The 18,627-nt window shown below is 44.8% G+C and overlaps 1 protein-coding gene across 1 annotated transcript in view; it reads left to right on the top strand.

Moving 5' to 3' along the window:
- Positions 1-18,627, top strand: part of LOC306781100 (cadherin-4-like) — a 200,194-nt gene that overhangs the window by 137,597 nt on the left and 43,970 nt on the right. Inside the window, exons 4-5 of the mRNA XM_079273787.1 lie at positions 2,138-2,364; positions 9,697-9,894. Of these exons, the coding sequence (XP_079129913.1) occupies positions 2,138-2,364; positions 9,697-9,894 (425 nt within the window). The remainder of the gene's footprint in view (positions 1-2,137; positions 2,365-9,696; positions 9,895-18,627) is intronic.

Here is an 18,627-nt window from a genome sequence, read left to right on the forward strand (position 1 = left end):
GAAATGTTCAGCTACACAAAGAGAGCAACAATTTGATGAACAGCGGAGGCTTTTCTGTCTTTTTGGATTGATGTAATCCACCTTGCATGCCCTGTCTCCTCCCTTGGGCAGCACCTGCTCCACTCAGTGTCGTTGAAGAGCCGTCCCCTCTGACTCAGCTCTGAGTGGCTGTCTGGACATCGAGCTTTCCAGAGTGGGGCACCGACTTGACCACAGGCGTATTAAAGGCCAGACACAAACAAACAGCCGGATTTACTCACGGTTTAGTCTCCGTAACGGAAGCCATGTTCCAGCTGTCGTTGAGACGTGGGAAGAGGAGATGCGACGGTGAGCTACTGCCTCCAGCTCAGGGGTTTTCCGACGACATGCCGTCTAGACGTTGTAATCCCCGAGAGGAAAGGCTGCGGGCGCCGCGAGGGAGGAAGGCGATGAGGACGGCTGGCCAATATCGGTTACACTGGTCTGTGACTCATCTTCTCTGCTTCTCATGGACTGTGAGATCGAACACAAGAGGGCCAAAGGCTCCACACTCAGCTGATACAATGCAGTGCCATCTTAATGTGATAGAAAAAGTCTTTCTTATCGTGGCTTATCGTCTTTGTTCTGTCTTGTTAGAATACTTATTTGTATTGTACTTAATGTTCCGTTGTGGAGGAAGTGGATAAGGACTATTTTACATTTCAAGCTCATTTGCTGCATATTAACCAGTGTTTCCGAAAGTTTGTGTTCAGTGCAATGATGCTCTGGTGATTGAGGCTTCGTGTCTTTCAGTCCCATCTCTCACAAATTGCTATTTTGGTTAATTTTATTTTCAGTTTGAAAGTATTTTTTTCTCTCAAGGCAATCGGAGCCCTGTTTTCTATGTTTCTGTACGGTATGGTTGTTCACACAAATAGTCAAAAGGGTTTTTTATCATTTGGTGTCATATGTTGTGCTGCATAGAGTGTTTGTGGTTTTCATATGTCTCCAGTTTATCTCATCTCAGTGTAAACACAAAGTTCAGAAAGAAGAGGACGGGACGGCAAGCATAGTGACCTCATGGCTGAGAGCTGAGTTTGGCTGCCAGAGATAACTGGAGAAAGACTAGAAATACAGCAATTTGACCTTCAGATTAAAAGCTAAAAGCACAGTGTTTTGTCACTCCGGGGGAATAAAAATGCACAGTGCAGTTAAAATGCCACAACACTAGTGGAATCAATATTTGCTGACAGAAGAGTACAGCTTGTGTGTGTTCTATTCATGGTTATAAATGTACTGTTTATGCAAACGAAGCTGACAATTTGAATGATTGCTTGTGTAGGTTACTCCCTGTATATCGTTTATTTTTCTTTGTGCTATGCATTTCTTTTAAAGTGACCAGTTTTACTTATATTATGACCACTGGTCTTATTCTTGCTCGTGATGTTTTTTACCTGTAACTAATAGAGACCAATGGTGAGATTCACCAGCTTCCAACAAGGCACAGCGATACAATCCTTCTATCTTGTGGCGTAAAATAATATAGACGGTGCCGCCAGTGCAGTTCCACCTCCAATGTGTTAAGTGAAGGACGGGCTCTTGCAAGTGATTGAGAATACCACCTCAGAAACGTGGCTGTGTTAAAAAACACTCACATTGAATTAACATTGGTGCCATTACACGACGATGAATATACCCTTGGGTAGCCCCGCCCTGAAGCATTCCCTGCTTTATGGTCTGTTGTACTCGAAACGGACCATAATATACGAAATGAACATCATGCTGTATTGAAGAAGACTTGAAACTGGAGATTGAGACCATAAACTCATGTTTACAATGTTTACTGAGGGAATAAATCAAGAGAGACGTAGAGGCATTTTCTCATCGACTTCGATACAATTTGACTTGTTTTTGCAACCAGAGGAGTCGCCCCCTGCTGGCCAGTGGACAGAACTTACATTTCTGCATTGGCTTCACTTTTAGGACCCGGAGGTTGCCGCCTGGTCATAATAATGTTCACTGGGGCTGATCGTAACGCCACTGTCTCTATCACTCTGCTATGTGCTTCCTATACTGAGATGTGTGTGCTGTGCGTGTGTTTGATTCAACCGCTACATGACGAGAAAATACACCCTGTAATGAATAGTACGTTGAATCTTTGCAATTCTCTTGTCTACAGTGAAGTTCGACGACTGCGTGGGGAACGAAGCTGTGGTATTCCAGAGCAGCGACCCAATCTTCAGCGTGCGGACAGATGGGTCCATCGTTGCCCAGGGAGAGGGAGCCAGCCTGGACGAGCCGGTCCAGTTTAAACTGACAGCGAGCGGTCCAAGCACACATGTCTGGGAGACCGTGGTCCAACTGGCCCTAATTGACCCACCGTCACTTCTGCAAAATGGAAATGAGGTGAGTTTTACTCCTGCTGAGCACAAGCACAGACGGGCAAATATCATGCTTCAAATTGCAATTGTCATGCCGGAGTTTCTTCTTCCTATCACATTTTCTCCAGTGGTCTGGGGATAGCAACAGCCAAGAATCAGGTCAAAACTCCTTGGGGTTTTAGAGCGAGAGAGAGCGAGAGAGAAGGGAGCAAAACAAGTAGCAGTGGCACATGGCTCAAAGTGATAGAATCACACTGCCACAGGGGGACAGTATGATTCCCCTCAGCCATAAGCTGTTATTGGAAAACATCCTGTGCCTTGGATACCCCAGGGGTCCCCGACTCTTCCACCTCCATTTAAAAGCTGTCAGGGGTCAGGCGAGGACTGAGCAGCCTGAGTTCAACCGTCCACGTGATTACAGAACCACAAATGTGATGGTCAAATATCAGATTAGGTGGCAAAAGCCCACTTGATAATGGGCCCATGTTCACTGACACAGTGTAATCCCAGACATCAGCGTGCAGGCGGTGGGCCGGTAAGTTCCTGATGAGATCAAATCCAGCTGAGACGAATGCATCGCGCACAAAACATAATGGCTGACAAGGATCCGCTCAGTCTCAGGAGGCAAACTTGTTTTTTTAGGAACTTTCTAGCCATAGAAACATGCTCAAATTTTGAAGCCCCCCCAAAGCTGTTTGTAAAAGTAATTGACAACTTTAACGCTGGAAGCAGGTAAAATCAATACGTTCATGATGACTTATGTATTTTATTGACAGCTCACAGAATTACAGTGTCAGCACTGCAGTTCCCCTCACTTCTACAGAGCCGCAATGCTTGTTTTCTGCTCATTGTTTCGATTCGGTCTCACTGCTCTCATCGTGCCGGCCAGTGAAGAAAGCTCTTAAAAACCCATTATACACTACCTGGCCAGCACCAGCAACCAGAACAAAGTTGGCGACGAGCTGGTGAAGGTAGTGGAGCGTGTGCAGCAGCTGAGGAGACAGATATATGTCTCAGGAAGTGGTGGGGTATACAACGCAGCATGACGGAGAGTGAATGTTGGACTTCCATTCATTAAGTGGCCACAAACGCGAATCCAGATGCATGCTGATGTTCCTCCGAATGTGCCGGAGGTATGAATAGGTAACCGTTTGGTACCAAGTTAACCACATCAACTTTAAAGTCGTCGATATGTCAGTGGTGTGTTCGTAGAGTGTTAATTAACTGAATTAAACTCTGATTTGCATTTGCACTTCATTGCAGTGCTAAACACCCTCACACACATGAGTCAGACATGTAAACGGTGATCTGTAGATGATGAGTTAATCATAACTCATAATAAACTTTGAACTTTAGATGTGTGTGTGTGTGTACTGTAAGCAGAAGAGGAAAATCAAATCAACGAAAAACCCTTCTGACGCCAGTTAGTTTAAATGACTGAACCTCTCTGACTCTTCTAATAGCTGAACTTTTTTAAGTATTTTGAGAGCTGGCATTTCAAACTATTCAAAAGCAGAAGCTTTCAGCTGGGTCCTCTTTCTGGTGTGCATGGCCAGACAAAAAACAGAAGTGATGGCTCACAGTCAGTAATACAATCACGGAGACAAACAGGTAGGCGGAGTGGAACATTGACCAACAAAGGATGTACCAGTATGTCGCTGTGGCTCTGAATAGGTTGGCCTTAATTCTCGTGCTTCTGTAGCCACTCCAGATGATTCACTGGTTAGTGTGGTGCGACTGAGCTTCAGTACGAAACAACGTGTTAAAGGTCAAATGATAGGCTGTTCAAAGTCCAGTGAGTCAACTAATACGAAGATCCGGAGGAGTTGCCAACAGCTAGAGTGCGAGACGGGGCCAGAGGTCAGAAATACGCCACGAATACGAGCGCGAGCAAGGAAGCAGGGCGCAGAAACAAAATGTGATGTTTCATTATGGAAATGGCGCTTTGTGGCGTGCTCTGTTGAATAATAACTTCCAGATGTCTGGGTAGCCAGGGGCTTGGCTGATATCAAAGCGCGCAGGCTTTTTTGGGGAGGCAGTGGCATGGAGGGGGGGGGGGGGGGGGGAGAGCTGGGACCACCGCCAGCTGGCTAAGGCACCAGGGCTGGGGGGCCCGCATCCATTTCACACTCAGTGACTCCTGTTCACATAGCATTAGTGTGTGTCATGTGTGTGCGCATGGATGTTGTTTGTGCTTTCTTTTATTTTGTGAGAGAGATATTATGTCGAATCAAGTGTGAATCATGCAAATGTTGCATATGATTGTGATTGCCGTGTGTGGTCCGTGTCTTTGTTTGTCTTGTGATTGGAGCCTATAGATTTGATCTGCTGGATCGAGGGACATCACACATTCATGTCTCTAGAATCGGGTTTGCTCCTGCTCCTTTTCCTCCATCTTTCATAATATCTTTGAATAAGTGCGCCGACATCTCCGCTTAGCCTGTTTTTTTTAAAAAATCAGTTTCATCACCTTCCTGTACTTTCTCTCTCACTGTGTGAGTGTGAATAGCAACCAGTGAATCAGAGCTGCAGGGTTTGATCAGAATTACATCATGGCAAGAGAAAAGCCCACTTAAGCCTTCTGCAGCAGTGATGGGCACAGCCCTTTCTCCATCTTTCTCTTTGTTTTTATTCTCCTCCCATTATCTTTTTCATTCTTCTCCTCTGGGAACTCACTAGTACCTGTTAGAATGTGTAGATAAAAGGATTTGGAGCATGACTTATTTAGGCAAGGGGAGGGGATGGGGTAGCCACATCTGTTTCTGCCAACCCCCCCCCCCCCCAACTTGTCTCGCCCCACCTCTGCCTCCCCACGCTGCGCTGGTGGGATGTGGGGCATCCATCCCCTGCCTGCAGTCAATGCTTCCTCTCGCTGAAGAAAAAGAATACATTTGCCCAGACCCAGCTCACATCTGTTTCATCCCACTCTGCTGACAAACCCTGTTTGTGCACACAGGCATGCTGCGCATTGGCAGACGATGGCCCCTCTGAATGTGGACTGAATGCAAAGGATCATGTGCGTGTTCCAGTGAACTTGTCACGCAGTACAGCGCGCATAGAATACGGTGACATGTGTGCAGGAGGAGGAGGAGGAGGAGGAGGAGGAGGAGGAGGAGGAGGAGGAGGAGGAGGAGGAGGAGGAGAGTTGGTGCTTTTTGGGCTGTGAGCATGAGAGCAAGCTGCACAGGTTGAGAGTCTGATCTAGTTTTGTGTTTTTTAGCTCCCCTAGTGGCCAAAAGAGGAGCTGCTGCTCGACTCATAGTTGGAGACAGAAAGAATTTTAACATGCTGTCTTCTGTTATGAGTTCACATTTTATCTAAGCTTACCCATTTTCGTATTTTACTCGACTCTTATTAATCATATTTCAACATCAAACTTTTTTTATAAGCTGTTAAGTTAAACATTGAGATTGAAAGAATTAGTAGATGACAAAACAATCTCACAACCAAAGATCACGGGTTTTTTTCGGTAAACTTTTAATTTACTTTCTACACCAGTTAATTACAGTAAATTAATTTAAAGCCACTATACTATAGTGGCTTTATATTATTAAACATTGACGATAATAGTCACTATTTCTACATTCACAATGTATCAAATGACGAAGTGTATGTGAAAGGTGGCTCTTGTAGTGACCCACAGAGAATTATCACCTTGATCTGAAGCATTTTTTGGTGATACAGGCCACAACTTTTGGTTTGCAACTAAAGGGCCAGATATTTCCTTCAGGTCTTTGTGGAGACCCAAGCAGAGCTAAAAGGAGGATGAATGCTTATTAGGGGGGCACATAAACATGACCGAATGAATGCTGGGGTGGCTTCGTGTCTTAAAAGGTAATAATACGTCGGCTCTTACTTACAGCTTTTACTGAAGGTGCCCTGGATCGCATAGTACATGATGTCTGAAATGTAGCGCCTGGTTGATGAAACAAAACATGACAACTTAGCCCATGTCCGCCCCCCCCCAACCCCAACCCCCAACCCCCACACCCCTACCCACCCACACAAACGCATGTGTCAGGTTACCTGACACATTTTCTTTAAAGCAGCCTTAAAAGCTTTTCTCTTGGGCGTCCATCTAATGAAGTCAGCCTTGAAAGCATTGTTTCCGCTGGCAGATACAAGCCGAACCTCCGAAGGACGTTGACCAGGCAAGAACAAACGGAGAGAGATAAAGAGAGAACACTTTTTATCGACTGCATTGTGCAGGACCCCGACACTTTCAACATGTGCCAGAAGCCATTGCCATCTTCCAAACACTGTACACACTGTACACTGTACAGCCTGCGCCTGTGTTGTATTTTATTTTTACTCTCAAATGTCAACTGCTGAGGAGGAACTGTAAGGCTGCGTATTGCACAGAAGTAATATGAAATGGAGAATTGGAAGAGGTGTTAAATCCGCAACTCTATTATTATGTAAAGGTCTGATGATTGAACCTCTTTCTCTTATGCTCCCAAATTCACGAGAGCAGATGCTTCTTGTACTCTGACATGAAAACCCACACATGGAGCAATCATGTGCGGTATATTTTTCACTCTCTGCCTGCGCTGTTGTCTTTCCTGTAATGAAACTGAACAGTTTTATTTCTCTATCATCTCTAGTGTGTGGTTTCCAATTGTCCCCCCCACATCACCGCCTCTTCTCTTTGTGTAAAACCGTACCGTGAGGGTGCGCGGCTCCACCCGGGCTTCCAGAGTCTTCAGATTGAGCGCTACCCTTACCCAGCTTTTCATCAAAAACCTGTGTAGCTCAGTCACAGTTATATTTATCTGCCGTAGGAATCAATTCCGAGACTGCTTGACGCACAAGCAGACACATAATCAAATACGTTGACTCCAAACTGCCTTGGCCAGCAGGAAAAGACGCCTTAAGGCTAAACAGATGAATCACAATATTCATGATTGCTTAAGTTTTTGCTGATAAAGATGTAAACAGCAGACCCCTGGCTCGACTGCATCTAATTTCTTTTTAGCCTTACCCATAAGTCAAAATCATTGATTTTATTATTTATCTGATAGGTGCTGGAACATCATACCAGCCTTGATTCACATTTACATTTGCAGCCATGCATTAATAAATACTACATATCATTTTCTAATTGTATTAAAGCTGGCTGGATGCCATTTTTAACCCTTTCTACTTCTATGTTTCATATTCAGTTTCATACATTTTAACGATCAAGTTTTGCTTTTTTTTGCATTTGTAGCCCTGTGTTTACCGAGCGCACCTTGCAGCAACGCATGAGCTGCTGTCATTGTCATTGGGACCACCTTGTATGAATACAACCTGACTGAATGACATGTGCTGGTGTACCTGGTGGTACGAGGCACTCGGTGGGCGAGGCTCCGTGCTGCTGCTGCTGCTGCTTTACCTGCTGGTGCACCATCAGCCTATAACGCAGCTCAGTGCTCGAGGAATCACTGTCATTGAGACGAGCTGTCAAGACCCGCTGACTGGGAGGAGAGACGGAGAACAACAATAACACTGCGAGAGAAGGGCAAGGTGGGGGGGGGGGGGCATGCAAGCTCAGGGGATGGAGTTTGAGACAGTCATGTTTGTGACTGAATTCTTGACATGTTTTCACTGGATTGTAACCCTGTGATATGTTGGTACACTTACTGTTGGACAACTCTCCAGCTTGCCAATTTATTATAACCTTTATATCACTTATATATACAGCACGTCTACTGTGGCCCCCGGGACACTCGGCATGTGGTAGTTAAAAAGTAAGCCTTGAGATGGTGCAGCCTATATGTAACTGTATGTGTAATATGTGCTTGAATTTAGAAGCAAATCGATTTTCTGCTCTCGGCTGCCCTAACTAGCCCTGGGGTACACAATTAAAGGCCTCTTACTGTATTTTCAATGACTGGTGTTTGCTTCTATACCTTTGGAAGGAAGCAGAGTCCATGCAGTTTTGCCGCCCATGTGTTTGGCAGCATTTCCGCACGAGGTCATTCATTTGGTAGAGGTGATACGTCTGATAGCTTCGGCATGTGATGTAGCGCCTCTGACTCATGGGTGAGTTAATGTTCATGAGGAGATTGAAAATTGGCTCCTTTCAAGTTCCTTATTTGAGCATCTTTCAAAACGACAGGTTTGTGGTGGTCATTTCTCTCCGCCTGCAGGGGGGAGCCTTAGAGGGAAGTGTATGATGGCAGAATACTGTATGAGATTATGCTCTTTTTATACCTGAATCCATAGTTTATGGTCTCGTCCACATACGCGCACATACAAACCCTCAGACACAAAGGACTCACAGAGACTTCACGTGTGTGTGTGCTCCGTCCTGCTCGGGCCTGCTGCATGAAGACGCAAATGAACATTTAATACACTTATACTTAACATTTAAAACATTGTTTTTGTTGCTTATATGGCGCACTGCAGACAGTGTGTTTCATGATTTTGTAAATATCACAGTTCACTACTTATCAACCACATGAGAGCAAACAGACAGAGTGATTAATAACAGGGAGGCTTGCTAAGAGAACATGTATGGTTGAAATTGCGTTTATATTTTCTCACTCTAATGAATTTCCTAATTGCTGTGTAGCTTCACCTAATGTGGTGAAATAATTAAAACATCAATTATATGCCTTTTGTTCAACTCTTGGCCAATTTTGAAAATCTCCTATTCAGCGTCATTGCACACGATAAACAGTCTATTAAATACATATATATATATATATATATTCATTTAGATTCTACTTTTCTTAGAGCATCCTTTTTCAGGCATTTTTGACACAGATGTATTACACTTAATGAGAGCCAAAACATGGATTCAAAAAAATGTACTGAATCCCAACACAGTATATGATGCAATTGAAGTATGTTCACACTCATGCACCTGCCACATTTAGCTCTGACAGGACGCTGTGCAGAGTCATTGTTGCAGAGTACTCTACACACCGAGTGTCTGAGCAATGAAGGTGTTTGAATGATCCTTGTTCTGGTTGCCAAGCTTTTTAATAACCAATTAACAGACAGACTGACGTAAGTTATTGAGTCAGCGAGTGAGTGAGTGAGTGAGTGAGTGAGTGAGTGAAAGAAAGGGTGAATCAGAGCACTCTGTTTCCATAGCAACATCATGCATTCTCTTCAGCTACAGCGATGACAGAATTACTGTCGGTTCAAGAAACAAATCACAGATGCACAACAGCCACACAGTGACACAGAGAATTCACGGGAATCAACAGGTCAGAACGACTTTAATGCGTTGAACCTGATGAACATGACTGAAATGTTTTTTCTCGCTGTCCTGTGAACTTCTGCTTCGAGCGTCACATCAGCTACTGTTATCATTAACAGCATGTCCAGCCTTCTAAATGAAGCCGCGTCTTGTCTTCTCTTAAAGGTCACCGAGGAAGAGGGGAAGGTTGCAGAGAGGAAGGAGAGGAAGGAGGCGTCCCAGGCACCGCCTCCTGTCATCACGTTCTCCGGTTCCAGCCCCAACAGCTCCAGGGGTCTACGGAGGCAGAAGAGGGACTGGGTGATCCCACCAATCAACGTGGCAGAGAATTCTCGAGGACCGTTCCCTCAGATGCTCGTCAGCGTAAGTGACAGTTCTGATGTGCCGCGTCACTGATTTGTTCTGATTATACAGCTGGGATTTCTCGAGGCCACTTCACGGCTAACCCACTGATTGGTGGTGGGTGGGGGGGTAAATAACAGTTTGTTCTCCACGTCCTCACTTATGATTGTGTTGTGTTCCCCTGGTGTAATTATAACCACAAAATCCTACGGTATTTATACAGCCCTCATTGGCCCTTGAGGAGTTTTCCCATCAGGCACAGGGCAGGCTCCCAAACAGCTAAGCAGCTCAACTCTCCCACCGTGTGACGTCCGCTGGGTGCACAATGAAAAGAGTGATTATTTCTCCTCTTTTCCTTTATCGGGCCATTTCACAAAGGTTGCCCGAAGTTCACTCTCTATTTTCACGGCTCCTTTTATAACAATACTGTGTGTCACAGAATCTTCACTGAGGCCGTAACTCTGAGTCTCCTGTGACACATAAAGCGAAAGTATGAAAAGCTGATATTTCCAGGCCCCGAAAAGAGCTAAGCCGGTAGTTCATCCCCGAAGCCCCAGTAAGGACATGATGCTGTAAACTTAGATGAATCAGAGGTGAAGACATGGAACAATAAACTGCATCCTCGTCTCAAGAACCGGCAATACACAAATAGTAACACCTCAGCTGCTGGTGGCTGATCGTTATTCAATAAACCCGTACTCGTTTAGGAGCCGAGATTTGTACGTGGCAACAACTGACTCCCGTCGCTGCATATTAGATTCCTGCAAAACTGCTAGTTCTGAAAAGTGCAAAATATAAACACAACACGGTCGAGTCTGTGCAAGCCTGTCTGAGAAGAAGAAGAAACATGAATAAATCAAGGTTTGTGTAAATGTGTTGTTGTGCAAAGGCTCGGGCCGCAGAGTGCTTAAAATTCAGAGATTCTGTCACAACAGAATGCGCAGTTTGTCTCTCTCATAGCAAAGCGCTCGACTCTCGGTGCTTGTGGTGTGTGCAGTAATTCATCAAAAAGCATCATTGCAGGAGACCACTGCTTCACTCCCTGCACCCACTTTCCTTCTGTCTTTATCTGAGATATCTAGCCATCAGCTATTCCTCGCTGTTTACAGAACTCTCACAGTTTATCTCTTTTGGGTTTTAAATTGTGCAAAAGAAGCATTTTTTCTTCTTCTTTTGTTTCTGTTCCTTGTTTTTCTACCGGGTTGTATCCAATCCCCAGGAAAAAGCCTGGGGAGCTGCTTGAAGATACTTTATTTATTTTTTTATGATCCTTTTCTTCACAGCGAAACAAAACTATCAATCAAAGAGCCGAGAGTTTGTAAGTCTTTGTTTTTGGAGCCGGATTGGCAGAGTGTGGCACTCTCATCTCCGCCCCGCCGAGCACTTCAGTGGTGCTACGTCACAAAGCGGTCGGACAGTTCTGCTGTTTCCATGAGCTGGTTACAGTCAGAGAGAGAGAGAGAGAGAGAGAGAGAGAGAGGCAGGGAGAAAGAGAGCGGGTATCAAAGGCACATTTGGAAGAAAAGTGTGCAGCCAAACACAATCCACTTTGTGCAGTAAATGCGTCTGTCTGGGGCTGGCGGATTGCTGAGAGTGGAGCGTTCGGAGCAGTGGAGAAGTGATGCGTGTTGATGCCTCTGTTGGCCTCTCAGGCTCCCGTCTTTCTCGTTAATGATGACCGGAGGGCATGCAGGGCCATACTGAGAACTAGAGAGATTTTAACAAGGAGACGGCTCCGGGGTGTTGGATGGCATGGGAATGATTTTTGCCACACTTATTGTTCATACGTTTCATCCACTATTGCAACCTCTTTAGTCCTTTGAGAATAGTTTGCTTATGTTTCCGTCAGTCAAATCTCAGTCAAAACAACAACAAAAAATCCATGCTAAGTCATATATATTTTTCATTCTCATTCAACGTCATGTTAACATGTTAATAACAATTTCAAGCTTTCTAAGGAGCATGTTGCAACGGAGCTCGGGGTCTTTCTGTCTCTCCTCTCCTGTCTCCCTCCAGCTGTGCCATTACTCAGTGCTCTGTGTGCTGTGGCTGTGCGATGCCTCCCCTAATGGCCTGTGAAGTCAGTCCCTCTCCTAATGGGCTGTTCTGTCATCCGGCGCAGCACCGAGTGACATGCAGGCAGCGGACTTCCCCCCCCCCGCCGTCCTGCCGCTTTCCTCCCTGCCCTGACCAAGTTGCCGTCGGTTGGACAGGCCCGGTGACAGCAGCCCTCACCTGTATCTCCGCGGGTCTGCAGCACTGTCACTTTGATCAGGCCGGCACAGCATCGGGCAGGTGTCAGGACAGACGGCCCCGCTGACTGGCCTGTGAGCTCGCAGCCTGACATGGAATGTTGACTGCTTAGGTGAAGTCTTGGCAGGACTGTACTCCCACTGCTCTCTGAAGCCTTGGTGGTGTCGGAGCTCAACGACATGTTATTGACTGCTTCTTTATTAATGGCGGCTCTGGAATAATTGCTTCACACTCTTCCACTGTACGCCGAGCGGTGTCGTGCGCATGCTGTAACTATGGGGCTTAATATTCGACCTTATCAGCCTCCAGTGTCAGAGAGCTGCACTGGATGTAGCTTGCCATTAGCATCACAGATGTTCCATTGTTGCTGCGCTTCAAAAGCTCAAGTAGTAGGCAGAGAGAAAGTGAGTAAGACCTGGCATCAGCAGACCACCAGCCTCTTAACATCATGTGCACACATGAATAAAACAGTGAATCAATAAAAGTAGTGCAATGAATGTATCCAAATGTAACGGAGTAAAATGAATGAGTAAAGTAGTAGAAAGTTGCTTTAAAACTACTCCACCAAGTTCCTTTAGTGCATGCCCTGAAACAGAGACCCGACTCATCTCTGCTCACAATACATCGGTGTGAGTGGTGCACAACTTTTAACAGAAAGACGACGAAACTCTTTCAAAGACGGCTATGTTGAGCGAGACTGTTTTCGAGAAATGAAAGCGAGGAAAAGACCCAGACAGACTGAAAAGAGAAAGCGGTGCGAGTCATTTTTCACAATAAACAGGTGTTCGCTGTCGTTCTCTGTCTTCTGCGGCCAAACAGCCATCAATGGCATGTAAGGGGCATTGATTTTTGACAGAGGCTTTTTCAAACCTCCCATTGATCCGCACACTTCTCCTGCGGCAGAGCGGCATCGATTTCTTCTGCTCGGGTAAATAAAGACTCAACGTAGCCTCCACCACCACCACCACCCGACTCCCTTAACCCTCTATTAGAACAGCCGACAGCAGAAGAAATGAACAAAACCCTGATGAAACGACAGTTTAGCCGAGGAGCAAGACGAGGTATGAATAAATGTTTGTCCAGTGAAATAAGGGGGGGGGGGGGGGGTTTTGGCCGGTCGTTGAAAAGAGAGGTTTTTAAACACTGTATCTGTCAGTTAACACAGATGACATTGGAGTACAATCTGTAATTATTCAACATTAATCGGAATACGTTTTGGAAATATGCTTATTGCTTTTATCAGTGAGAGTTAGATGATTCAAGTGTAAGCTCTGTTATAGCTTTCCTTTAAATATGAAGCTCCAGCCAAAGATGGCTAGCTTAGCATCAGGGCTGACATCAGGGGTTTAGGGGAGAGTGGGCCACAACCCATTATGGTTTAGTCATTTAAAAAATATTTGATTTGGATCAATCTTGTTTTTATACAAGCAACATACATGTCTCTTTCACAAAGTTTGCTTCTACCGGTCTGGTACAATTGCACCGTTAGTGGCAGAACTTTTATGTTACAACTGAGCCCATCGATACGCAACAAATAGTGTTCAGCTGCAACACTTAATAAAAATGTCTGTTTGAAAGCAATACATTGAATTCAATTCCATCTGTATGCTATAGGTGGAGACTATTTTTCCATCTATATCGTGAATGGTTGGGTATCCATCCAGGACTATTTATCCTTCCATCCATCTGTTGGTCTATTATCAATGGATGTAGATGGATGGAGTATATATACACACGTCAAAAAACAAAATAGCCAAATATTGACAAGAGACTGTGGGTCAAACGAAGACAAATGTGTTTTTCTTCACAAGGTAGACAGCCATCGAAAAAAAGCCTCGGTCAGCACTGCAGCTACAAACACTCCTCTGATGGACTGGTCGTTATCCACATCCCTGGCAGCAACACACAGAAACATCTCGACTCACACATTCTTTGAACCGTGTCACAATGAACCCCGCTCACCCTGTGTTGCTATGTAAAGGTGCGTGTGACCTCGCATTAGGATGTCACCGCACACCCCTAAACAAACAAACAAAAACTAAACAAAAAAAACCTCCTGTGTTGATGAACAAGCTATATATATATATAATGAGATGTAAGAGCTGGTTGGCAGGTGTTGTTCCCTTTGGACGGAGCCAGCAGGCAAGCTATATCCCTCCGTTTTCTTCATTGTAAACGAGGCTGGAAGGATACTGGCTGTAGCGTCATATTTGATGAACGGATGTAGAGTACGTACAACAATTATTTCTCCACCGCATTAGCCTCTTTTCATCCATCGACCATCTATTTTCTTCCGTTATCAATCCACTGCATCATTTTTGTCCTTGTCCTCACTCAGTCTCCTCTCTTCTTTTATGAAACAATCATTTTACTGATATAATAATTAGGATGTGCCATAGAACACATTTTAAAACACACAGTTACAAAGTGCTTCACATGTAGGAGGAAATACACACATACAAAAACAAGTATACATACATACACATACACATATACATACATGATACATACACAAGAAATGGAACACACAACCAAAATAAAGCAAAGTGGAGGCTAACAGAGAGCATTTATAAAAGCCGATCTGATGGAACGGGGAGGGCTGTTCCGAAGTTTAGGATCCTCTGTTCGGCTTCTCTTCTCTTCTGAAACGTGTTGTCGAGAGACAAGACTTTTGGGAGCTGGGAAAAGGGGATGAGGAAATGTTGTATTGGAGAATATGTTTTCTGGAAGAACATTTTTCTTTTATGTCTCGTCTTTTTTAGTCTGCCGGCTGTCCTTGAGACAGAGAAGCCCGATAGTTCAACAAAGTGTGGCTGCATCCCCCAATAATCACAGGGCATTATTGACAGCAATACCATGAAGAGAATAAGACAAATAAATGGGTACTTCCCTAAAGCCCTTTATTGACTGATATGAAGAGAAAGCGGTTCATTTCATATCCTGCACTTTTATTGACACGTCGTTTGTACCGGTAATTTGTTGGAGGCAATTTATTTGTTGGTAGTCACTTTAGAAAATACGTCGAATAAAACAGAGCCCGAATGTTAAACTGCTGGCAAAACACCGGCATTTGTGTCTGATTTGATGTGCGTTGCAGTGCATCTGGCAGTGTTTACTGTACCCGCTGCAGCACCTGTGCTCCAGTTTCTGCATCTCTCTCCGTGGAGCGCGTTGAGGAAAGCGTTTTCCTGTTCGGCATACGTTTACCAATGATTAATGACTGCCCTGCTTCGCTGACAAACACGGCGACGACAAAAACACAAAGACGGAGAAAAGGGAGACAGAAGAAAAACAAAAACAATCTGAAAGAAAAGCAGGGACAGAAAGCAACGTACTGTGCAAGTGAGCCGGAGATGATTGCATTGGAGAATTTTGAGGGGGAGACAAAAGGCGGGTGGGTATAATGCGAGAAAGCAACGAAAAGAAAAGGAGCGAGGAGGGGAATGTCGGGCTCGGCCAGGATTAGAGGCCCGTCTGTGTTTGTGTTCACGGCCTCTTCCCTTGAGTCACCCACAACCCAGCCAACACCAGCACCGCACCGCTCCAGTCTCCTCTTCCACTCCCTCCTGCCACGCATAAGCAAAGCTGAGAGAAATGACTTGTCCTACGCAGGCAGCAAACAAAGGATCAGCAAAGCGCACGTGTCTCGCTGTTGCCTTTTATATTTGCTCATTGTTTAGGGGTTTTGTTTGGTCGCATTTCTGCTTTATCCCTGAACAAAGAGAAGAAAAAGCTGAGGCAGAGAAACAGGATAGCATCTTGTTGTTTTCGTGTTTTTCCAACCTAGTCCGCCAGAGAAACCGCAGGATGGCGAACATTGGGATGCAAGTATTGAAGGATCACAGTCCGATCCGGAGCTCGGTCCCTGGGGAACCGCATTGCTGCCCATATGGAACGCTTTACCGATGTTGAGCTGCACAGAACTCATTGTTCTGGGCTTAATAAATTCAGGCTGTGAAAACACTGAAACGTGTGGTCACACTAAGTCTATCAAACACATGAACTGTACAGGATGTGCACTGCTGTATATGTATTCAAGCATATTTTGTTCGGGGCTATGTTTGGTCTTCTATTCTTTCCGTGTCCGCGTGCACTGTTGAGGTCCTCTTTCTTGGCAGGCGCACAGCACACATACTCACTTCACACACCGACTACATCAGCACAATCAAGCCGGGGAAGAAAAGAAAGAAACAATCAACTTCTTTCAGTTCGGGGTGGACCTCCTATAAAGCATGAAGAGGGAGGAAATAAAAGGAGGGAGAGACCTTGGCGTACTCTGGGGGAAGAGCGTAAACAGTTGGGTCAGCATCTAATTTGCTCTTTGTTTTACTCAGTAACACATCGTGGCCAGTTTAAACTCTTGGCTTTTTGTTTGATTTTCCCTCTCCTGAAGAACTCACACAAGGTATTTCCTTACTTAACCCCAGCTGCGAGTTTTCTATCAGCACAAGCAAACCCTGTTTGGAGACGTTGCAAATCATTTGGCCAAATGTTCACTTTGATACTCACTGATTCTCTCTTAATGCTCTTGTAAAGCCATGCTAGCGCCACTGCTCCATGGGTGGCAATGTTGTTTGGTCGGTAGGTCCGCCATTTTTGTCCTGACTACAATATCTTGACTGTCGGAGGGATTGCCTTGTAATGTGATACAGATATTTGTGATCCCCGGCGGATGAAGCCGACTGACTTTGCTGATCCCCTGACTTTGACTCTAGCGCCACCAGCAGCAGTCAACAGTCTTGGATTTTAGTCGAAGTGTAACTTCACCCCCGGGTCTGAGCCTAAGTCCACCCACTGCATCATTTGTGGAGCTGGGCCTGGGATAACAAACCGAGCCCACTTCCGTGATTAGAGGGTGTTGACGTTCATTTATTTCATGATGTAGATTCGTCCAGAACGGTCTGCTCGATCTCGATCTCTATAGATTGTGTTTGGAGCCATTTTCAGAAATGCAGGATTTTACAACCAGCGTTGCGGTGTTCGAACGAAATACAATTTTTCATTGCAGTGTGCAGTTCCTCTACATCTGTCGGCTGGATTGCCATGAACTTTGCCATGAACATTTACAGAACCCGTAAGATGTATTGGAATAACTTTGGTGATCCCTTAACCTTTTTTTTTTTTTTTTTTGCTTCACAATCAGATGAAAATTTAAATAATAACATAAACATTCTAAAGACATTCTGTTCGTGGTAACGCGTTGCGTTGAGCTCAAAGCATCACTCTGCTTAAGTTCAGTCTCACAGAGCCGTAGCGTGGCTGTTAGATCATTTGTCTTGTTCACAGTATAAAATGACAATAAGATCCCATCATCTCAGATATTACCTCTTCCATTCATGCACAAGGGCATGAGGCCTGGCGCATGCAAGCGTAGAATAGAAGTATTCAGATATGACTGTCCATTTATTTCAAGAACAGAAAGTCTGCTCGAGTGACCGCTAGGGGAGACTCATGATGTCAGGAGTAAAACACCAGGAGAAGTTGAGAGTGCTTTACATTGTTACTCTTGCTGATGGAGTCGTTGTGAGAGAGGAACATGCTCGCTCCTGTCTTTTTTTGACAAGTCAAATCATTAATGAAACATTTGAACGTAAAAGCAATTTGACCTTCTCCTGCACAGCGTGTGACTCGGGTCTCGAAGAGAAAAGGTGAGCATGTGTGGGCGCATTAGTGCCGCACGCAAGGAGGTGATCGAGGGCGATCATGGAACAGGAAGGCGATGGCTTCATGGACAGCTCAATATCTGTACGCTTTGTTTCTGGTTCTCTTTTCTCCACAACGATCCACTCGTTCCCAAACTGCCAGACTCCCCCACTCTTCATGTAGTCTCGTCTTGGCATATGACAAATACCTTATTAATTCCTTTCCTCTAATTAAATTAGTGAGATCAATACAATTACATTCATCAGCCCCAGTAAATGGAGTCTCCTAGTATCTCCTGGTATTGACAAGAAAAACTAATTGTGACTACATTTATACATTTGTCAAGAGCATTTGCCCTTTGTTTCCTGTTGTGTTCGGGGAAGTGAGACTGAAATGTAATTTTCCCTGTTTAATATCTCATTATTTTGAAATTAGTTGCGTGAAGTCCCAGTAAACATGTTCATCAAGCGTTCTCCGCTACGGTCTTGTTTTTTTTAAAGAGAAAGATTAAGCTGCTACGTCTTAGGCTTTACAGTAACAAAACAAACTACAAAATAAAAATCTAATTGGCTCAGCCACCCACTCACTCACACAGGCACAGATGCACACACACACACACACACACACACACATAGAGATAAACACATACACATGTTCACAAATCCCCTCCCAACACATTCCTCTCTGATATGACATCAGGCAGCACCAGGCAGGCTCCCTCCTGGGTTCAGTTGGTGTTAAATTAAACAGTAAATCATCTCACCAAAAGACACAAGAGTTATGTGTGAGTCAAGGGCAACAGTTCTGGGCTCTTTAATGGGAGATGAGGAGGACTTTATGAAGGCGATAAATAACAGC

This window comes from Melanostigma gelatinosum (assembly GCF_949748355.1).
Source record: "Melanostigma gelatinosum genome assembly, chromosome: 8".
Taxonomy (NCBI): Eukaryota; Metazoa; Chordata; class Actinopteri; order Perciformes; family Zoarcidae; genus Melanostigma; species Melanostigma gelatinosum.